Below are 23,959 nucleotides of genomic sequence, written 5' to 3'. Positions count from 1 at the left end.
TTTGTACATGTTGGTAAGATCCCCCTGGAGCCTTCTCTTCTCCAGTCTGAACAGTCCCAGCTCTCTTAGCTTCTCCTTGTAAGCCAGATGCTCCAATCCCTTAATCATCTTCAAGGCCTTCACTGGACTCATTCCAGTGTGTCCATGTCCTCCTCATACTGGGGAGTCCAGAACCAGACACAGTGCTCCAGATGAGACCAACAAGGTACAGGCATGCTCAGTATTCTTGGAAAGTATCTTTCAATATTTAGGAATGGTCATTTATTGCCATTATCTTTCAAAGAAGCATCATTTAGCAGAACATTATGACACAGAAACAATTTTTCTTTCTGTTAAAAGTTCTGTTTATGTTCTCGACCTCAAAGCCACAGGAACCATTTTTCTCCCGACTAGGAATCTCATTCTTTCATCTCCCAGCTTGACTTTTGAAGATGACCGTGAATAGGGCAGCCCAGAGTGTGTGACCTGTTATTCTAATTACTCCTAGGATTTGGGGGAAAATCTACAGTAACACCAAATGTTTATTTTATTAAACAACATTATAGTTCATATCTATTGTTGATGTTAGCTCACATCCATTCAACCATTCTAGAAAAAATAATACAGTCATAATAAACAAGAYTTGAAAGATGACAGTAGTATATAAAGATCAGGGACCACTGTACTAGGCGATACACAGAACTTTGAGACCTTGCTTCTTATAATATTTTCCACAAGCAAATTTTTTTTTTGTAACAGAAAACAAGGACGACCAGATCAGTAAATCATGTCTCCTCATCAACATTCTTCTCAATATCAAAACATCAGAAGCCAAATGTCACCCAAGATAGGTAACTGAACATTGTTTTTCAAGTGAGGTCTTCATTTAGCTTCAGGAAACGAAGCCTTTGTCACAGGCTATCAGTAACAATTCCTTAGCTAGCAAGTCTCATCTGGACTAGCAAAGAACTAGAAGGAAGACTAATTCTCACAATCCTCTTTCACTTAAGATTACTGAAATGTAGCAGTTACTCTTAATTTCTATCACAAAGAAGGTTTACCTGCAATTCAGTTAGATTTTGTAGTTATAGAGCCACTTAATCTCCAGTTTTATATCAGCTGCTTGGAGGCAGATACTATCTCACCACCTCAATGAGCAACACAGCTACTTATGTTCTTTTTAAAGAAACTGGCATTGGTAAAGAAAGCTTGCTGAACTTGATGGACTCTGGTCATATGTTCAAACAAAAATAGAAGTATCAAAGCAAACTAAAAGGACATGCACTGAGACTCTGTCTTGCAAATTTTCCCAGCACTACAAAACTTATCTGATGCATGCAAGAAACTTAGTGAATACTGGTCTCACTTTTAACAAATTTGAATCTATTCAACAATTTTGTACCTATTTCCCACAGAAATATTCAGAATCAATCTGTAAATTATGTTAAAGTTAACACAGTACCAGGTAATGGATTCACCTCTGAAATTTTTGTAGCTACAGTTTGAGAAGCTTAAGAAACCAAATATGTAGTAGTAAGACTCCTAGCCTGTAGAGACAATTTACTCTAGCAACTAATTAATTAGCATTAATAGGTAATTAACAGAATTAAGCACTGACTCCTAGTAATTGAACTGTTCACTCCACTAGGAAAACTACTACTCCTTTTTGTAAAACTTCTAGGTATTGAGCACAACATTTTTATTTTGAAATTGTCTGCAGTATTTTTTTCCAGTACTTTTATCACAAATAGACACTGCCTAGGATGTTGTCTAGGTATACAGTTTAGGCTTTGCTATGTATATTAATAGCTTAAAGCTCTTAGTTTGATAACTTTTAGATAAAATGGATAAAATTCCCTTTTAGATAAAAGGGAATTGAATTTCTCATCCTGAGAATTTTGATCAGTTTTTTCTTGTTAGCTTTTGCTCTAGACTATTTTACAGAGTATAAAAACACTTATTCTTAGGGCTAGGGCCACGAATGGATTACTACACTGATGACAGAAAAACTGAAGACCTCTCCACTGCATAGTGTAATTCCTTTTCACCCTTTCTTAAATAACTCTTCATCTTGTGTATCCAAACTTATAGCCATCTACTGGGAATTCATGGCTTCTGTGTGCAACAAGGACTCATTATAATCGCTAATAAGACTCACTTAGGCTGTATCACTAAGCGTAAGAAAAATCTTTGTCAGAATAGAAATAGCTGAGGATTTGAAATTGTGACATGGTATCTCCTCATTCTTAATATTTTCAGCATCAATTGTAAACAAATTTCATTATTTATCCCATCCTGGTTTCTGCCTTTCAAAGGTGATTCCTTTCTTTTGCCACAAGTCTCTGCAGTCTCTTTTAAAAGATGTAACCCTAAGAGTCTTTCACTGTATAGCAGAAGAAAGGGGAGCTATAGGGCAGTCAGTTCCTAGAGAAAGCTGAACATTTCGGATTCTTTCAGAAATCTTCCTCTCCCTCCACAACTCTTTTGAGAATTAACCTCCAGAATTGAGTGAAGAGTGTTTTTATACACAGGCTTTCCTGCTGAAACGCTCAAGAGCTTTAAGTCTATATTGGCAGTCACAGCTCCCTGGAGCAGTGAAGAGGCCAAGCACCCCCAATTTGGATCACATTCCATGGCACTGTAAGGGTCAGCTACCAGTTAACATAAAAAAACTATCTTGACCTCTGAAGAGCCCGTGGATGCTTTCTGCCAAGACTTCAGTTAAATCTCATAGTTTGCCTGGGCAAGGACAGAAGCAGAAAAGCACATGAGGATTGTAGGCAATATTATCCAGGTGGATAAAATGATCGCACTACAAAAATCTTATTCAGGAGAGCAGAGGAGGAAGAAAGAGATTAAGAYGTTCCTGCATGCAAACCAATAAAAATTGAAGTTAAACAACAGTCACGAGAAACAGAATTGCCAACTTTTTCTACCAATAGATGCAGAAAACTGTTGGCTGGTGCTTGAGGCAGGATTTAATTCTGATGCATCCAATAGCAACACTCAACTGCTGCCAAGTTTTGTAGGGGAAGAGTCATCAGCTTGAGTGAATGAACAGAGAGGCTGTGCAACAGAAATGAGAATTACAAAAGATCTAAACAGCCTGATTTTAGAGGCACAATATTCCCAACCCCACTAAGAGCTGCCACAAACTCCAAGAGCAACATAATTAAGTGTGGTTTTGGTGCACTGAGATGGTGAGGAAGCATGTATATTCTACAGGTTACAGCACAGCTCTGACAGTGACATGACAATAAAGACAGATCAAGGAAAAGCACAGTAAGAAACTGTAGCTACAGGAAGAGCATGATCCACATATATGTACTACTGCCAGCACAGTGGAACATGAAGGCTAGAGGAGCTGTACGAACATCCCATGTTCAATATACCTTACAAACTCTCAGCATGATTTTGTCCAAAAGTTATTTTGATTTTTATTTGATCTTTCAATTTGATTAATAATACCATAGAAAAAAGAAGTTAACTACTACAAAAAATGGATGGGAGCAAAAAATCAACTATTCACTGAAACAACCCTCGACCATAGTTAAAGTTATACTTACTGTCAAGACGTTAAAATTATTAATTTTTCATTGTACCTTAAACACTCTTGGTTCCAAGCATAATGACATGTTTTTCCTTCCTTTCTTCTGAGTGAACATGCAGTAGATTAAGCAAGTATGGTCAGTCTACAAGGATGCTGTAAGGACAAGTTTCTATCTAGATTAACACCACTACTTTTAAATCCCCAGCAAGCCTCTCTTCTTCAGCGATCTAAACCACCTCCTGCCTGAGGCTATGGAAATAGGACTACAATATTTCTGAAGGAAATAAATCTGAAAAGCAGAGACATGTCCTCATGAAGCATAGCTGGATCTCAAAACTATTTAGGATGAGATTTTGAGTTGATACAAAATAATGAATTTCAACAGTTTCTGAAGACCTAATTCTTAGTAACATCCAGTGTCTTTAGTTTTTCAAATTAGCAGTACACTCAGATTTGAATTTCAGAAGTTGAGTGACTTTCTAATGAGTTGACCTTCTCTTTATATACCACTGTCTACCTACATTTATGTTGATTTGGCAGTCACAGCTGCTAACATTTTAAAGACAATATATTCAAAACAAGAGGCAAAAGGGTGAGCTTGTGCAAACAATATACATCAGGAAGTTTACGTACTTCTCTTTTTTTTCTAGCAAATTATTTATTTGCAATGCAAAGCATAGTGTGAGAAAATTCAAACAAAGAGTTGCATGGCTGTCTAGCAGTTACGTATAGAAGTACATGGTGCCGTTTTTTTAAGATCAACACAATTCAGCCACTCACCTTGTAGCTTCTTTAATAACATTTTGTAAAAATATCAGTCGGGTTTGTAAACTTCCTTGCACGTGCTTCAGTAAAAAGAAAATTCTTTCATACTCTTAAACAGATAAGAGCAAAAACACGGTTATTTAAGAGGTGCCTATGCAGATACCTGTTGTAACACTTTTTTATCCGAGTGAAATACAACAGCTTTCATTGAGCTTTCGTAAGCTTTTGACATATCACTTATCAACCAGGCCTGTAACAACCACATAATGTTTTATCAATATTAATGTTAAAAACAACAATAACAAAAAAAAAAACCCAAAACCACGATACTGGAGTTTAGGATATTACTGGAACACCTAATCTATTAATTCTAATACCCACAATATAAAAACATGACTTTCATCAACATTGATAGAGGCAGTAATGTTATAATTGCTCATCCAAGAAGTTTTTAAAAGAGGTTTTATAACATCGCTTTTCAGCTTTAGATTTATTTATTTTACTTCAGTCTCATCGTTTAGTATTTTTCTAAAATAGCAACCTATTCTGAATTCTTTGCCTAGCTCCCATGCCAGTCATCTGAAAAAAGTGATTTGGTATACTTACTCCTTCCTGGTTTTCGGATCTCTTTCATAATTTGTGCTTTTAGCTCTACATTAATCTCTCTGGAACTTCTGCAATGCACTGCTTTTTTCCCTTTGCTGAGTGAAGACATCTGCAAGTTCTCTTCGGTACTTTGTTCTTTACTACCTGATTCCTCATGATTTTCCAAAAACCCATCAACATTCAAGTTATTCCCTAAATGTTCGTGACCTACATCCTCCATATGAGCTGCTGGTTGATCCAATGAATTGAATGGAGAAGAGGACATTGAAAACTCTGAATCCACAGTATTTGGGAAAACATCTGATGAAAGTGGGTCTGTAACATGATTCTCAATCACATCATCCATTGCAATCTCATTATTAGTTTCTGATGCTGAAAAACAAAGATTACACATGCAAGTTTCACATTTTGACAGCTGATAGAGGTCATTAAGCCAGTTCAGTATTGATTAAATTCTTGCAAAACTATGATCCAGCTTGGATAGTCTACTATACATGCCAGGCGAAGGAACGCATGTTTGTGGGCTGTAACACAGATCTTACTGATACATCTGCTGGTAATTAATGGCTTTAAAAAATCACAAGTACGCTCTTTATATGAAAAGGGAAATGGCTACACAGACTATGAACAAAAGAAAACACCTGTAAAATGTTTTTATGACATTTGTCTTTCCCCATTAAAGTGGACTAACAAAAGTACATTTTAGTACCAAACAGCCAAAAAGACTGTTACCCCACACCCACAACTCCACAAAAAATGGAATTTAATTCACTGCAGTACAGTGAAATTCAAATTAAATTTGTGTTAYGTTACTTCTTGAGTATCTGGATTCACATGCAAAGGAAGAACACTAGTTGACTGTTTACACTGTCTCCTCATTTAATACAGGAAATAATGGTTTATCCTTGATGAACAATTGATATCCTCTCACACGAGAGAGATTTCTGTTTGAAAGGCTACGTATATATCAGTCACTTTGACTATCCTGCAGTTTGCCCAAGATGCACAATTAAATACTCATTTTCAGAAGGAAGGGATAAAATTGCCATATTTGGGAAGTTAGCCTATGCCTAGGTTTCTTCACAAGTATTTGTACATAAACATTTTTTGTTTGTACAAAATAAAAACTGATGTCTCTAAAGAAGATTCACTTACTTTTGTGAATTGGAATAGGTTTAACAAGGTCTGGCTGTGCTTGTGTGATTGGTGTGGGTGGCCCTTTTCCTCCAATATGATTATTCACAACTGGAGGAGTTTGTGGTCGGCCTCTGAGCAGCGGGGACATACACCGACGTCTTTTCGGAATCCCTTGCATATTTGGTTCTCCAGGTCTTTTATGTTTATTTTGAGGTCCTGATACAAATTCATCTGCTTCATCTATCATCATTCCCTGTAACAAATTTCATGGGGACAATACTTGAGTTTTATACCAAAAACATGCCATATAAAATACAGTCAATGTTTTGAGGTTATGATGTTTACCATATATAAGGCAATTAGGTACAGCACACCATCATGTACTGACCTCTCAAATTTCAAAGTAACATTGGAAAACTATCTAATCCTTCCTGAAGTAATGCGCTTAAGGCCATTCTCCAACAGTCTTTCAAGTAAGACAGCTGAGTGTGACTGTCAAACTTCCTTTTAAATAAATTGCAGCATGACTCAAACATTTTAAACAACAGCTTTAAATGATATTGATAATTCAGTCAAGTTCAAGACAAAGATTTGGAAGAAAGGGGGAGTCCATATATTAGTTACATCATACACTCAAAGTTAAGACAAGCTTTTTACAAGGAAAGTTTGGTAAAGAGAAAATTATTAGATATTAACTCTACCAAGTGACAAATGTATTTCATTTATAAAACAATTCAGAGAGGCATAATTCAGAGAGGTTTCCAATAAAGCCTGCCTCCCTGTGATAATACTGATTTAAAAACATCTGAGGAATTTTCTTGTGAACAGTAACTTTCCAAATACTTGGAAATGTTTCTCCTACATATTGTCCTTTGCATGGCCTAATTCTCAGCAAAAACACACAACAGCATTTAAAAAAAAAAACTTTATAGAAAAGTCACCTTTTTGTCCAATTTGAATGGATTGCCAAATGTATGGAGCCTTCGGGGTTGATCAGGATCAAGTTCTCGGAGGGGAGATGGTATTTGTTTTAGATATTCCTGGTAGTTTCCCATTTGTGCTATAGGTACACTGTGAACTTGATCTATCATAACAAAAAGGGTTTATTAATTTATGATACTGCTCAGCTTATGGGAATTTAGTTTACATCCACCTCACAGCTCCAGTTTTCAGTCTTGACTTTCATCAAATGCATTAATAAAACAGATGTGCAAAACCCACTTTTTCTTGACTAACTGGTATTTATAATACATCTGTAGTACAGAAAACTTGCTTAAATGAATCAGTACATCTTGTGTATTTATCATCCTGACATGGAAATACGCAATAGTTCTTTTATGCATGGATTTTAGTTTTCCAATATGTCCCACAGCTTTTCTACAGGACATATGGGTAAAAAAAACCTGAGACAGGGAATGAATTATATCTAAAACCTTTACTAAATGCAAAAGCTGCAACATTAATGCAAAGTAGTAAATCCGTGTTGCATGCAGCTTCGATACAAGGCTACCTACTCTTAGCTACCCAAAACTTCTAGTATTTAAAAGATTAGCACTTTCCTAAAGCAATAGTGATTTTGGACTGCTAGAATTGACAAATTCTTAAAATCCATAGGACCTGATACTGAACATTTTATGGACTTAAGATGTTAAAGTCGCCGGTGCTTTGATCAAGCTGAACATACGCTGAGTATAAGAAAAAATATATATTTTTTGGTGTAATATAACCCCCTCCCCAAATATCCACTTCTGTACATTTCAAATGACAATAGTTCTGCCACTACTTAAGTCAGATTAACATCTGTGATCAATCAATAATGTAAAAATACACTTTCTCCTGTATTGCCCTTCCCCATTTTCTTCACTTACTTCATCATCTTCTACTTGTTAGATGCCATAATGTAGTGCCAGAGCCACAGCAGAAAGGGAAAGGAATAAATTAGCATGGCAACTGAACTATTCACTCTTGGCCTGAAGGCCAAAATAATCACATTGGCAGCACACAGAGACCAAGGTTACTTTGCCACTGCCCCAATAAACTTATTACGTGGACAGAGGTCTTAATGTTCAGAACTGCCCTGTGATTTTTCTGCTTAGGTATATCACGAAAGTTGGGAAAAAGCAGTGGAACAAAGAACCCTAATTAAAAGCCCAAGACTTCTCAGACGGACTAAGGGACAAAGCAGTGAGTCTGCATCTTCTCTACCCTCACCTGTTTTTCTTGCAATAAAATTATGTAGAGAAAAAAAATCTAAAAAACCATGAAGTTGAACCACACTATCAGACATCCACTAAATTTTTAAGAACTAAGCCATTTGTTAAAGTCTTCATCTTTTCCTTCAGTGCAGCAACCAAGCGGTAGTACTATCCACATCACCGCAGGCAAAAAATAAATGGTTATCTAACCTTCGTCTTGTCCTTTGAGGAATTTGCGAGTACTCTTCAGTAAATTAGATCTCATTCGTGTTAACTGATCCAAAAGATTTCTTCTGGGTATGTCATAAGCATTTCTAAAAGTCTGAGGTTTCAAATCCTATGGTTTCAGTAAATAAAGCTTCAATTAATATCATATATTAAGTAATATCTAGCATTTCAATGGAAGTATATTGAAAATAACAACATTACACACAGTGGTGCTTACCTTATTCAGCAAAGCTATTTGGAACCCAGCATACTCCTTCATATTGAGGTCTAGAGGTCTATGAGGAATTTCCCCAGTAATCCCCTGTAGCAGATGTTGAAAATCGTTCCTATGTGCCATAGACAGGTTGTGTGATCTGCTTCTGACCTTAATTCCAGTCTCTTGCGCTACCTTTTTGCCTACAGAGCCAATGACTCTATCGGACTCTATTTTGGCCTTAATTTGAAATAAATAAATAAATAAAATTGACAATATGCTCTTAAAAGGATTAGTCAGACTTATTCATTTTAAATTCCTACCTAGAAGATTCAACAATGTGCTAATACACTATGAAGACTATAACCTGGATGAGCGCTTAAGGAGTGCTTAATACATAACTGCTTAATGTTTACTACAATTTTAAATAAAGTGAACAGTTTGTGCCTAGGTCTTCTGCATATTTCTCCTCTGCTGCCCATTATGGTATCTAAGCACCAATATGCATGCAATGCTTTTATTTTCATAAAAATGCCATAATTTGACTAGCAATTCTCTGCAAATCTATCTGTACTCACATAAACTGTTTTCTGTGGTAACAGCTACATACTATGAGAATTCTCAAAGGACTGATTCTCCCACAACTATAGCTGTGATCAGTTAACATAATGATATCAACTTTTTAAAAGCTCAATACAGATAGCTACGAGATTAAAGAAATTGGAAATACATGATAATACGTGATTCTGTCTGATAAGACAGTGCTAACTCCCAACTTTTTATCTGTCAGATTTGTACCAAAATTAAACATGTTCATAATGCCAACTTTTTGGCAAAATACAGCTGAAAAAAGAGCCAAAAGTAATTTGGTAACACACCTGCCAATGTTTGTTTTGTAGTTTCACATAAGTTCACAGACTACTCAAAATTTGAATATATCCTTATTTTAAGTATACTGAGAGTCAATTGGTAGAGTCTTCCAAAAATTGAAAAGCTTTAAGTATAACCATTTTAGATGCTGTTGCAGTATATGTCATTATGTTTTAAGAGTCTAAAAAGTTTAATTCGAGAGATTAGTTCATTTAGCAATATACTGAACAATGTGACCTCATGATTTGACATAATGTACTGTAGACTTTAAAAGGTTTGTTCCTTCCCTCAAATAACAATTTATATTAAAGTTTTAAGAAAAAGCTAGTCCATAAGAACTTGTTAGCTAAGATATAAGTATTTGCTTTGCTATCTCCTGAAGTTTCAAGCCTACTGCATTCTTTTAATATCTTGAACAAGCTTAACATGCACAGTTCAACAAAATAAAACTAGAGTGGAGGTAGCAGGGCAGAAATGTCTTAGCTGGTGCAGGAGACTAGTCAGAGATACGGGCATTATTCTGAACATGGTCAACAATTTGCATAACTTTCAAAAAGTTACTTGCTATTTCTATGTCTGTATCTTCATTTAAGACTCTGATTTATGTAAATTTGCTTTATATTTACCAAACACTTTCCATTTAATTTCACAAGCCAAAGAAAGAACACTTTCTGGTTCAGATGCACAAAAGTACAAATCCCTCTCTTCTGAGAAATGCTACAACATCTTTAGGATCTACAATAAGACAACATGTTTTCTTTTGGACAAAAGTATGTTACTGACCATACATGTAAAAACGCCCCTTAAATACAAGAAATCTTAATTTGTACCTCCATACATATCTTTATAGACCAGGCTACAAAAGTCTATATTTAAATGCCAAGTTTTTCTTCAGTTCAGAAAACAAAAATGCTTTCTTGCTAATCACTTATAGGAATGTACTAACTTGATCTTTCTGCTCATTTTCCTTCAAAACCATTGGGCTTGGGTATTTTAAGATTATCCTGATATTAGAATAAATTTTTACTGCTCTTTTGCTTCAACATTACCTGCTGACTCAACTTTTTGAGATAWGAAATGACACTGTAACTAAGTCCATATTCCACATTGTCAGCTATAAGGTTTGGTGCTCCCATCATTCTCACAGCTTTCTTCAAAGGCTGAAACATGGAATATATTGTATAGTCATAGTCATATTTAACTTTACAAGTATTATATACATACTTTAACTAAGGTATCTGTTTCAAACAGAATCTGAAGTCCTTAAATATAGGAAAGAAGAAGAAAAAAGGCTTTGGGGCTAAGTTCTTGTTTTTGTTGTTTTTAAGCATTATTTTATTCATACTGAGATAACTAGTAACAGAGATACCATTTATATACTATTTACAGCTGATTAAATTTTCATAACATTCAGGTCTCAAGCTTTCCACAGGATCCCAGTATAAACAAGAAGTATCATTACATATGAAAGTTTAGCAGTTCACTCCTAGATTAACACACATTCCACTTGAAATAGGGAAGAATATATCTATAGTGGAAAGATAATTATAGTTACATAATAAAAAAGAATTTAAACACAGTAAGTCATCTTACCCCAAGATAATAAGGAGGCATTGTCTTCAAATAGCTTTCAAATGACTGCCGCCATTTTAACGTTGGCTTTGCCTTGTGTACTTTAAACAAGTCATCTGACAGTTATAAAAAAAAGAGAGAAAATGAAAGCTATAGCTCCAGACAAGTGTATCCTTCCCCCCCCCCCCAACAGGGGAATCTTCCAAGAAAATGATAATTCATCAGGGCTTAAATTATACAGTTTAACACACATACAAATAATCATAAATACACACGAGATTAATGCTGCACCCGAATGGTGGAACTGAATAAATTATTTACAAAATTGAATTGATAATCTGAGACAACAGATCAGAAAAAATGGCTCATGAAATAGCAAAAGAAGTGGGACCACAATATATCTGAAAGAATGATGATTAAGCAGATCATTCTTACAGGTTGGGTCAGATTCAAAAAGGCCAGTCAATTGGTGACAAATGAAACAGGAATACTGATATGATAAATACATTCTCAACATTCTAGYGTTCTACAGGTATGTGATTAACACCAACAGCACTAATTTCATAGTAATCTATTTAGATCAGATTGATTTTTCAACTGCCTACCACTTAGTAAAATTTTTAGAAAGTGGTATTTACCTAGCAGCGGAAGGAGGACTGGATAATTGTAAGGCATCACAAATAAGTTCACACAATTCAGCGCTGTACTAGCTTTCAAGTAACCAAAAGGATGGCCAAGTTCACTGTATTTTGCACTATTGCTCACATATACCTGCAACAGAACACATCACATTGTACGCAAATACAAAATATTGTATCTTAGAATTTCACATCCTATTCTTGATTACAGAGTGAAATATCTGAAAAACAGCAGTCTCTAAATAACTTCAAGTCGGTACGCACGCTACTTGCCTGCCAGCAGGTCTGTGGGGATTTTCTTTCCAGGATAAACTGGGTCAGTGGTGAAGGTTCTAACTCGTATTTGTCAAAAGGCAGTTTGTCAATGACCATCGGTTCACAGTCAGTGCAGGAGAATTTCACCACAGGATGAGATGTGCGGGGTGGCTAAACACAAACATTCCAGAGTTAAGGAGTTTGCACAATGATTAAAACTTAAGCGGGCTACGACAACTGAAGTAATACAGGTTCTTTGGAAACAGCCTTATTTAGGGAGCCTATTCAATGCAGGATTCATATTTATTGTTAATAAGTCCTAAACAATTAATTTATGAAGAAGCACAGTCTTAAAATCTGAAGAAAGTTTATTTTCAAAATGAACACTGTTTATTTTCCCTACTATAGGTAACACATTATGCAAATAAAGTTACGTGCACATACACAAAAATTCTGTAAATAGAAGTAAATTTAATGTGGAGTAAAAAAACCCCAAAAACTTCAGTGCTACTTTGGGACATGCACATTTCTATTCCCCACAGAAGCAGACATCCTATTTTCATATTTGCTGACCTCCTCTATTTAACAACAGATTTCCCTCTTGACAAATTTAACATCAGTTACAAAATTCAAACTGAATTACAATGATCAAGAACAGCATGATTCCAGAAAACATCAGCTTTACAAGAACTCACATTTTAAATAAGCTCATGAAAAACTCTTCCATTTCAGGCAATTTAAGTGTTTGAATTTTCATCTTTTTATTAACATGAAGAAAAGGCCTTTTTGCCTCAACTTTCAAGTATAAGTTGATAATATATTGAAACTTCTTTTGCTGAAACAGAAAGAGCTGATTTTTTTTTTTTTTTTTAATGATGAAAATTGGAGCCCTAAGCCTTCCAATGAACGGTTTTCAGGAGGGGAACTTAAGCTCTTCTACTTACCCTTGACCTCCAAGACCACTAGCATCTGGGGAAGAGCTCAACTGGGAAGTCTCCCTCCAATTAGTTTCTTTACAAGAAGGTAACTAATAAACACATAAGATGAGCTGGGAAACACAGAGTTTCTTGGACCTTCCTATCACTTCACTTTGAAATTATTTTTTCTAAAAGTCTGTTAACTCTAGTCCCTTCCTTTCAGGATGAGCCACCCAAATGTTATCTGCCCGCAGAGCTAGTCTTGCCTTGAGTGTCTCCACTCTGAGGAAGGTGTACTGTCCAAGTGCACACAAAACAGGAGCCCCAACCAACTGAAGGAACTGCAAGTCTCTTCAAAGAAGATGCCTCCAATAAATACTTGTGATGGAGTTTCTGACCAAGCCATGAAGCAGTTATACTAGGAATAAAAAGGCTGCAAAAGAAGTTGAATGCTAAGACTTGAGAAGTCTAAAAACTTTTGGGTGGACAGCAGAAGCTATTTTTACTCCAGAGCAGTGGGAGCAGCCATTCACATGTTTATCTACCAATAGGAACATTAGCAGACTTTCACAAACATTTAAGAAAGCCTTGACAGTGTTATTTACACTATATGAAATGCTGGCTGGGTAGGACAGTTTGAGACTACTCCACTGGGAATCAGGTGACAGGGAGAAAAAGAAAAATATCCAACTATAGACTCTTAAAAAGACAAGAGTTACAACATATGCTAAGTTTTAACACTATATTCTCAGAACAGTCAGGAAATACAAGTCTTGAAAATACTATCAGCAAACTTAACTCACCCACATTGCATAAGGAAGGTTCAATTTGGACTCAATTCACCTGTGGAATTCCAATTGAAGTCAACAGGAATTTAGCTGCATATCCAATAATCCAGTGCTTTATGCAGTTATGAGGGCTATATATGCTACAAATGAGATAAGAATTTTTTCTTATCTTCCAGCAAATTGGGTAAGCCGACCTTATGCGCTTTTAGAGGATTTAGAACTACAACTCTTCACTTGGCAAGATCTAATTTAGTAATTTCAATCAAGATCTGCAATAGCAGACAAACTAAAGGCTCTCTAGGGTGAATGAAAGGAGGCAGACACACCATTGACAGTGATTACAGGGAATATATAGGAGTTTTCCTACAGAGCAGCTTTTCAGTATCCAGTGAGCAATGGCTTTTTTGCTTTTTAAATGACTATTACAGACAATTTATTCCCAAATGTTAACTTGCTTTGTAGTTCAGGAGGACATCCATGTCTTTCACTGAATGTGGCCACAGAGGCCAGCAATGGAGTCCAATACTCCAAGCTTTTACTTGCGAATAAAATTTCATATGTGTATTACTCCTCAACAAACTGTACTTCAAAGGACTTTGTGTTTTTCTAACCAAGGAGATAAGCTTCATGAAAATGTAATGAGTTTGCTAGTCAGTACACTAGTCTCAGGTCAAAAAGGCACAAAAATTAATAAAAATCATCACTAAAAGTAGGACTATCAGTTCCACTTTAATGATTTTCAAAGATAAAGCAGAAATACAAAAATGCACTATACCATACTAACAATTAGTTCTCATGCAAAACAAAATGCAGTGGCATGCATTCTTYATGAACAAAGAACAAATAAAAATAATTCTGTAGGTAATAAATATTAAGAAAATAAGGCGAGTTCCTCTATTTGGGATAAATTAAAACTACAGCTATACTGCACAACAGCAGACAAATCTACATTCACCTGCTAGAGTGAAGACAGAACTATCATTACGATTCAAAGTTGGGAAGATCACACTATCTTCCAATAATAGCATCTCTTAGGTAGTCTATATTTAGTAGTATATAATCAGACAAAGTGCCATCTTATTTTTAGAACCTTCACACTTCTAAATTGAGTCATAGGTGGCAAGACCCTGGCTTGACTTTTGAACAGAGTTCAAGCAAACATTTCAGTATCAATTTTATGCTCATGTCCTAGCTCAACAAGTAAAACTGTAAGGGGTAGTTTCTTAATGCCTCAAAGTTACTAAAAAATGAACACCACAGTATTATTTTTTCATTGGTAATTTATCCAGGACAACTGGAACACAAGTTTACATGTGGCATTTCTCCTTGGCTCACAAAGCCTTTATGGTGGTTACAATGAAGCACATACCTCGAGACTTAAAAATCAGTAAACAGGAAACCCTGGAACATTCCCCCCACCCCCCTTTGCTTTTATCTAACTTCAGTACTTACCAGCGTTGGAGAATTTTGATCTGGCCAAAAGGATTCAGGTACAGGCCAATGACCTATGGGCACCCCAGTTTTAGGGTTTGGTCTGACATAAATAAGTTTGTGACAGCTGTGCCAAGGTTGGGGTCCAAAGGGTCTAGATATATCCACCTGTCCATCTATGGAAGAAAAAGGCATTATAACTATCTGTCAAAATAGTATTGCACTAACCAAAAACTGTATTAAACAATTTTTGTGAAGAGTTCAAGAACCATTCACCAGCTAATATTATACTTCTAAGAATAGCAGATAGCTGTCAATAAGCATTTCTGCAAAAAGCCAGAAAATTTGAGAAACTGAATGAGCACTGAACGTTTACCGTATCAGAGTTGAGAAAGCCAATTATCTGGAGCCCTTCAAAACAACGAGGGTTCTTTCTCCTCCCATCCTAACTACCAGAAAAACTTCAGATTTCCATGCATGAAGAAAATATGTGATACAGACAACTAAGACACACTAATAACTAACTTTTTACTGCAGCAAAGCAGGATTATCAAATCCCACAAACGCTTTCCAGTAACATCTTGAGAAAGACCTGGCTAAGCCATTTAGAATGAAAAGTTAAGGCTACACAGTCACATTTGCTATTTTAATTCTTAACACAGCCACTTTACCACATTAAGCAAAAAGAGTAAGTGTCTAAATCCATAGCGTTTCTGTATCAAACTATTTACATTTCTAGCTGGTTGAAAACTACTGCTTAAAAACCTTGAACCCATTTTACAATGCTAGAAGAGAATAACCGCAGGTAAGACTACCTGAGTAATATGACCAAAYGTAGAGATTTTATACAGTGTATAACAGTTATAAGTCAGTATTCTGAAAGAAAGTATAACAGAATTTTAGACAAGGCAGGTCCTTTTTGTAGCAATGTCTTTCAAATCCTAACAACTTTTTTGGCAACTATTACATTAAGCTAAATTATATTGACAGTCACCACACTGGTTCGATACCAATATATGCGCAAAAATTTTCAAGTACCATCAATTGGTGAGGGATCTGGTCCAGCTTTTTCAAAATTTATTACTACTCCACTCTGCACTTTTTGCACCAATGACTCAAGACACTGATTCAGCATTCTTGGAGAGCATACACAGTACGATCGACCTAGAAGGAAAGAGTCAAGGTTCAGGTTGCTTTGTGTTCATGTCCTTATTTTAACTTGGATCATTCAAAGTTGTTCTCCTGACACACACACTGATTATTTATGGATCACTGACTTAAAGCACCTACCAAACACTTTACCTTTTTTAAACAAGAATGTATGCTGTTCTTACATTGTATTCTCAAATCTGGAATACAAATGCAAACATATCCTAATGCATACGGCCGTGACAATTACAGTAATGTTATTTACTGCAATGTGGTATGTCATAAAATGCAGTTATATTCTAATGGTATCACAATATTCTAATAGTATCACTGTTATAACCAAGTACTATTTTCACAAATCTCAGTGGCTTCTAGAAAATCTGATATAAAGAATACGATATACTCACAGACACAATTCACATTTGAAATTAGCTTTACACAAAGCTGTGTAAGCAAACCCATTAGGTAATTCTCTCCACAACGAGTGCAAGCTTTTTCTTACAGTGAAGTCTTTAGGTTCACCTATTTTTAGGATGAAGTTTCAGCCACCTGTCTTGGGAATCTTTCATTGATTAAGGGAACTGACAAAGTTTTTCCTTCATAACTGCACTTTTTTATTCTTTGTTATATCACTTACATTATTCAATTATTGCTAATTCCAATTTGGTTTAATGCTTATCATATAATTTTAGAATTACGTCCTCTCGGTCATCCAGTAGCCATGCTATTCATTTTCACCTCTAACCTTTCCTCGTATGTCACCCTATTCCAACTTCCTGATTATTTTTGCTGATCTATTTGCTAGAAGCAAAAAAAACCCAGAAAAAGTTATTTTCCTTTGTTTAAGCAGCAAGGTAGCACAGCAAAGGTGAGACCGTGTTACATGCATCTCATCAGAAATACTTGTTTTTCACCACTTAATGACTTTACCTCAAAATCTCTGTTCATTCATGGAAAATGGGCTCCCCCTTGTGACAGAGATCAACACTTAAATTGCCCATGAATTTCAGTCAAAGCAGCCACAGTGTAGTCTGCATTACAGTCAGAACACAGAGGAACCAAATAATTTTGGAATGCTTTTTAAATCCCTTCTCTTGCTTTTTACCACATCCCTGTCAATGTGTCGAAGGAATCATAATACTTTCAGTATGTGATGTTATCAAAGCTTTTTACAAACAAATTATGAAATTAATGCCTGGGTTTATGAGCTTAAATTTAATTTTTAATAGGTTAAGAACACGTGTAATGATGGAGAGAAAAATATTGCTTTTGCAGAAATATTCTGCACTTAGCTTCTCAGGAAAAAAAAAGAAAATCCTAAAACATATTTCCTTCACTTTTGGCTTGCTTAGATGGGAGTATACCAGGAACAGACTCAATTCCTATAATTTCTAGTTGTTGTACCAAAATGCACTGGAAAAAAAAWAAATTTTCTCTTCTGAAAAGCTGCTAAAGAAAGCTGATCCACATTCTTCCATGACAGGTTAGATTAAATTATCTGCAACTTTTCCACAAAAGCACCTCTGGTTTTATTATATCTGAGTTCTGAGTTTTTACAAGTAATACAAGAATTCAAAAACACTTCTTCTGCTACAGGCAGATGATTAATGAAGCTAAGGTCGATTCATTTTCATTTTTCAAAGAACGGACTCGTCAGGCAAAGGCAAGGCGCTCACCTCCTGTGACTTCGCACATCGGTGTGATTGCCGAATCATCCACCGGCACTCCTGCTATCTGCTCCGACTCTGGCGCTGTGATACCAGGCAGACGGAGAACCAAAGCAAATAACCTCTGATCCCATCGGAAGGGCTCCTTAGTTAACTCACTTCCAGGTAAAGGGGAATTGAGAGGTAAATGGAGCTGAAAAGGAATTTAAATCTGAGAAAAAGGGAAAGGAAAAAAAAAAAAAAAAAAAAAAAGATTAAAGGATTCAGGTTACACTGATGGCAATTCACAGTATACCAACATACTTATAATCGCTTCACAGATATTTATAATTCAATGCAGGTACCGTATATGCCAAGCTAGACACTCATCATTTATCAACACTTTAAGCACATTTCATGGCAACATGATGTGCAAACTTGAGAGCTACAAGCCAACAGGGAACACTACCTTTTAAACTAAAAAAAAAGAAAGCCTCAGAGTCAATAGAATATTTTCTTTATGATTTCAGCAGTAAGAAAAGCTCAACTGCAGTGCTCATTGTTCAATTTTCAAATGATTTTTTGCAGAATAGGCCCATTCTCAGCTCAAAGTCCTTTTTTGATTCTTCAAGATAAAAGGTACAACTAAATGAAAAGGTAATGTTAATCTAAGAACTCTGCAGAAGAAATACATCTTTGCAATAGCTACTCAAAAAAACTAGCTGCCATGGTCATCTACGCCAAATAACAGCTTCAATAAGCGGACTAATGTGTGGTTACGTTACAGGAACAAGAAGGCTACTCATGCCCTGCTCTAAGTGAAAAGGGGTGATTAAAATCAACATTGAAATGCAAAATGAGTTCTCACATTTAGGCAATAGATGCAATAGCTGTAGCTATCTATGTAAGAAAGAATTGCTTGCCATGGGCTGTTGTGTTGCCTCTATTTGGGACAAACTAGACAAAATGTTTAATTTAAAAGATGGAAGATACCATCCAGGAATGCACAATACAAGAGAATATTTCATTTTTGCTTTAATTCCCAGAACTGGTAAAAAGATTCAAAAGYTTCTGACTTCAAACATACTGAGCTAAAGGTACAGCAATGGTCAGGACATTATTTATTAACCACTAACAGCAACAATAACTACCATTGAAAGACTGATAGAACATCTAAAATTCCTAGTGTTAGCAGTAGTTTCATAACTAGTTAACTGAAACAAGAGGGGGAAAAAAAAGCGCTCCAGCTTCTAAGCGATAGCACAAGGCATTCAGAAGACTGTAGTCTCTTATTTGTATCCTTATACCTCACACAGAGAGTTTAGCAGGAACAAGACAACGGACCAAAATCTTCAACTAAAGCATCCCTGAAGAGCTAAGCTAGGCTTTTAACAAATAATTCCAAGTTTCAGAAAAATCTGATAGATCCCTGGCTGTTGATCTCACTCTCAGTAAAAGTGGAACCCTGGCTTCATCTAAAACACTGCAGCCATAAGCACGGGGGAAAAGAAACCCCGAACAAAGACTCGAGTGGTACAAACAGTCCCATTACTTGGCCAACAACACTGATGCCAAATTCAAGGGTTAAGCTCAAAAAAACCAGAATCCCAGGTACAGCTGCCAAAATAGAATCTCACACTTTCCTTTTCGCACAGCATTTTAAAAAAAAAATCCAATACTAAATCTCATCTGTATGTTAGCAAAGGAGACTATCAGTCTGTTTCAAATCTTGATGCATGTCCATAAAAAAATATTTTATTGTGTCCAATTTTTAAATCTGCACAAGCTAACATGACAAATTGCCTTCATTTAGTTCATACTGATTAGCTGAGGAGTTTGCAACAAACTGCTGAAAAAGAAGAAATTTACTTTTTTAAATAGATTAACATGAAAGCATTAAACCTAATTACCAAACTGGAAAGCTGTTATTTTTATTTGCATAACTGTAAGCATCCTGCATTGGAAAAAAATACATGCCTTTTGAAGAATAATCAATTTATTGATGCAATGTCAAAGCCTGGAACAAACATGACAAATCCACTCTTGTAACATGTGAGGGAGCATCAGAACAATTTGGACTTTTCAGCCTACCTGATACTTTCTCTCCTGAATTTCTGCTTTTGCTGATGCAAGCAGATAACACGAGAAGAGCAGTATTTTCCCCAAATGTTTCACATGAAATTGGTCAAAGAGCACACAGCTATGCACCTGGCTTATTACTGATTCATATGCATGTTTTTTCCCTCTCATACAAACAGCCAGAAATGCCTGCCTGACAAAGGAAACTCAGTTAAAAAATAGCCACGTTCCTAGTAATCAGCCCAGAATCCTGACTGTAAGAGGGTTCAGTTGCAAGCACTACACTGTCCTCACTTGAGACTCTTATCAAGGAATGACATTCACCAAACTTTTCTACAAAGCTCTGAGCAACAGAAGAGTAGCATTTACAAGCCCTAGAGAGTACACTTCCTCTGGGAGACACAGCATTTTACCTCTTCAGGCAACATAGTTCAGACTGTTGAGGTATATGGAGAATTGTATACAAAGATCCCATGGATCCTGCACAAATGCTATTCTCAGTTCAGTTTATCTCAAACTATAAAACCTTGGCTCAGCCAGTGATACTGAGTGAATCCAAAAAACAGTTCTCAGGAGCAGGCCACTGCATTACATACATATTATTATCAGAAATGTCTTCAATCTGCAAGAAGACATGAAAAACTATCAGCATCAAGTCGAATGTCCTCGCTTCCTTCCCCACAGTTTAATCTAAATTAAATTTAACATCCATGTTATTAGAGAAGATATACATACAATCCAGGCCTCATTCTTCACAGAGCTTAGTAACTTAGCCTTTTCATCTCCATTTTATTATTTTAACTGGTATTACCACAGCAACTGAATACCTGACGGAAAATAAGATGGGATAAAAAAGGTCCATCCTACATCTTATTTCACTTTGCCCATTCATATATCAACATGAAAGCATGCATGCCTCTTACTCTGCTTTGACTTTCGTATTGGTTGTTGTGAAAAACGTAGACAACATGTTGAAGACCATTGCTCCCTTTCACTTGTTCAGTCTATCTATAATCACACATAAGCATCCTCACAGTTTAGTACTGAAAACCAGATTTGTTTTGTTTTAACACTTGTTTGTAAGAGCATACATAAGCCCTACCACTCCAGAATGCCATAACGCTATTTTAAGATAACAGTGTGTACCTTATGCCCTTCTTTTTCTCAGCCTTTAAATTCACTAAAACATTCAAGAAATGAATGAGAGGGGTTGGAGGACAACCTGTTGCATGAAGACATCTTAAAGAATCCTGTTACTGGTGAGCAGGTCTTTAAGCGCTTGTCTATACGTTCATTCAAGCTATCCTAAGTAGAAGCACAATCTGAAGTCCTCAAAAAACATCAGAGGATCCTAGAGTCTCTAGGTTGAATAAAAGCTAAATCAGCATTACATTAGAGAACTTTGCAGTGGCACAGTATTTGGTGAAAGAGTGCAAGGCACTTCTGGTAATGACTGCAAAGAGAGGCTCATACAGTCCAAGGGACAGCACCAGCAGGCCTAAAGCTTTAGTGAAGCGTACCCTGGCAGTTACAGGCAGTTATGTCTTGGGAAGTCTCACAAAAGGTTGTTGCACAATTAGGTACCCCATAAAAATATCCATACTGAGATAGTGAACTTCTTTGTCTTTTTGTATCTAAAAAAATCTATCTGCAAGTAGACTTCCTGAAGAAGCTTTTCTTGTACCCATAAAAAGACAAGGCATACCTGACATTCCAAACAAATATAGCATTTCATCCTTAGAGGACAGAAGGACTAAGGATGGAGAATAAGGTTCAAGTCCAGCTGAGAAAACAAGCCCCTAACAGGCTAAGAAACCCTACTTAGATCCTTAGGAAATGACAGAATTAGGTTTTCCTGTCTTTTTCCATCCAGTCACTTGCAGTTGTAAAAGAGAGATAGAATGCCACAGTTTGCTCTTCCACAGGAGATAACTCAAGATCACAGAGACACCAGGCCAACTGCCACACCATGTCAACGGCATGATGCACTTTGCCATCCTGATACTAGAATTAACTATGAGCAAGTGTACACAGGATTGACAGTCATGCTGTATTCACACATCAAGAACACTGGGGCTCAGTGTCACATGCTGTGACAAGGTGCCCACAAATTCAGTAGAAGCTGGGATGGAAGATAAGGAGCAAAATTACTCATTTTAGATTGAACTGCTGGGTATCATTCAGGAGGAGAATGAATCAGAGTTGCACAATGCTAGCAGAATATAACCAAGACTAGCAAGAGTTACCTAGAGTCAATAGCAAAAAATATTCTGAATGCTTATTCAATAATTAATGCTTACATCTAGTTAATAATGGGTCATACAAAGTGAAAAAGAACTACTAAGGAGTATGACTTTGTTTATCAATTCCTGTCTCTACTAAATTTCAGGAGCTTTGAAAAAACAGCACATCATAACAAATGGACCAGATGAAAGAGGATCTTAATGTCCTTTGTTGGACTACCATCTGCATATTCCTCAACACAGATGAGGAAGAACATACCGTGAAAGGGCTCTGCCACATTTTTTTGCTGAGATGATTAGAAACCAGCGTTTCAGCTGAAGAGGAATTACTATTAAAAACATTAGGAAAAACAGTTCCTGGTCACTCTTGAAAGTAAGCAGGATCTTGCCACTTGTTACAGTTATTACAGTAGGGAAGCAAGATGATTAGTCCTTGAAAAGATCAATGTGACAGTGCAACCAGTTCCGGGATGAGGGATCCAGAGTCTCTCCCAAGACTCTTTTAATGGGAATATCAAAAGAATGGCAATATATAGAAGCCAAGAAGGATTGCTCATGTCTTTCGTTTGCATAATCATGCATCGGAAAATATCAATGGGTCAAGAACCCAGTTTCAGTCTGGGAAGGGCTAAGAACAAATTTGAGGGACCATACCAGAAAGAAAAGCCCCCCACCAAGAGGAATCTATAGCATGAGATCAATAATTAATGATGGTATTCCAACAGTATGAGCCCATCTGCTCAAGTTATAATGGGAACAAGCAAATCCGGGAAAGAACCAGGTCAACACACGATGCTGACCATACAACTGATGCTGGCACTCTCAGTACATCAGTACTGGTGCATTAGAAGTCAGTGCCAGAAGGGACACGACTGAAAACCCTATTAACTTGTGCTGGTGGAGATGACAACTGGATAGATCATATMATTTCTTTGTCTTCAGTCTGAGGACCATATCCATCCGAAACAAGGTAGTGCTAAGTAGATACGCTCATTATCTGCAAGAACCATACTAAATCCTACAAAGGGACAGGAAATCTTAAGAATTAGACTGGAGTTCTGAAACAGAGTTTGTGCTTGACTGCTTCACACTGGGGCAAATGACAAAATTTTCAGGTTCCCACAGTGATAAAGCTGATTTCATTGGTAAGAATGCAAATGTTCATCTGAATGACAGTTTTGAGAAAACTTGCCTCCTGTTCCCATACTGTCTTCACAGACTTTCAAAAACCGAAGTTCTGCCAGTTACCATGTACATAGGATTTAAAAGAACTAAAATCATACTGCCTTAGTTCATAAAAACTTTACACAGGAAGTAAAAACACCTGTTGCCATAGTCACTCAGCAGGATATGATCACTTCTAAAACCACCTCTAAACAGCCTCTCCAAAGTCAAACCCATAGAAATAGAACAGACATCTGGAAATGATTGAAAACCTTTGTTATTGAACAGAATAGCAACAACAGACTTCTGTATCAACTGGGTGATTGAAAATAACTAAAATGGCACTGTATAAATTCTGCTTCATGTCTGCATGTTCAACCTGAGAGGTGATTGTAAAGGACACTCAAGCAACACTAAGAAAAATTCTGATCAATAGGACATATGTTGACAGAAGAAAAAGACCATCCCTGAAAGACAAGCCCCCTTGGATGCTTTGTTCCTCTGCTCTTTGATAGTGTTAGGGATGTCCCTACTGGTAACAGGTGCAGCAAAAA

General features: G+C 36.4%; 1 protein-coding gene across 9 annotated transcripts in view; it reads right to left on the bottom strand.

Annotated features, from left to right (window-relative positions):
• The window catches only part of INTS6 (integrator complex subunit 6), a 48,305-nt gene that overhangs the window by 2,648 nt on the left and 21,698 nt on the right, over window positions 1-23,959 (bottom strand). For 5 of the 9 annotated variants that reach the window (XR_003254828.1, XR_003254827.1, XR_003254826.1 and 2 more), the window contains exons 3-15: window positions 17,950-18,133; window positions 16,163-16,288; window positions 15,146-15,300; window positions 11,998-12,159; window positions 11,734-11,866; window positions 11,117-11,211; window positions 10,573-10,683; window positions 8,678-8,893; window positions 8,443-8,569; window positions 6,979-7,121; window positions 6,056-6,290; window positions 4,901-5,272; window positions 4,310-4,403 (exon numbers count right to left, since the gene is read on the bottom strand). Coding sequence is in view for 5 of the 9 variants with exons in the window: in XM_026073676.1 (XP_025929461.1) it covers window positions 4,310-4,403; window positions 4,901-5,272; window positions 6,056-6,290; window positions 6,979-7,121; window positions 8,443-8,569; window positions 8,678-8,893; window positions 10,573-10,683; window positions 11,117-11,211; window positions 11,734-11,866; window positions 11,998-12,159; window positions 15,146-15,300; window positions 16,163-16,288; window positions 17,950-18,133 (2,153 nt within the window). In the remaining 4 variants the exon portion in view is untranslated. Of the gene's footprint in view, window positions 1-3,581; window positions 3,683-4,309; window positions 4,404-4,900; window positions 5,273-6,055; window positions 6,291-6,978; window positions 7,122-8,442; window positions 8,570-8,677; window positions 8,894-10,572; window positions 10,684-11,116; window positions 11,212-11,733; window positions 11,867-11,997; window positions 12,160-15,145; window positions 15,301-16,162; window positions 16,289-17,949; window positions 18,134-23,959 lie in introns of all 9 variants that reach the window. The other 4 variants (XR_003254829.1, XM_026073677.1, XM_026073679.1 and 1 more) reach the window with 4 other exon arrangements.

Source organism: Apteryx rowi, unplaced genomic scaffold (assembly GCF_003343035.1).
Source record: "Apteryx rowi isolate R43461 unplaced genomic scaffold, aptRow1 scaffold_372, whole genome shotgun sequence".
NCBI lineage: Eukaryota > Metazoa > Chordata > Aves > Apterygiformes > Apterygidae > Apteryx > Apteryx rowi.
Note: the sequence above shows the minus strand (reverse complement) of the source record. Positions and strands in the feature narration are given on the sequence as shown.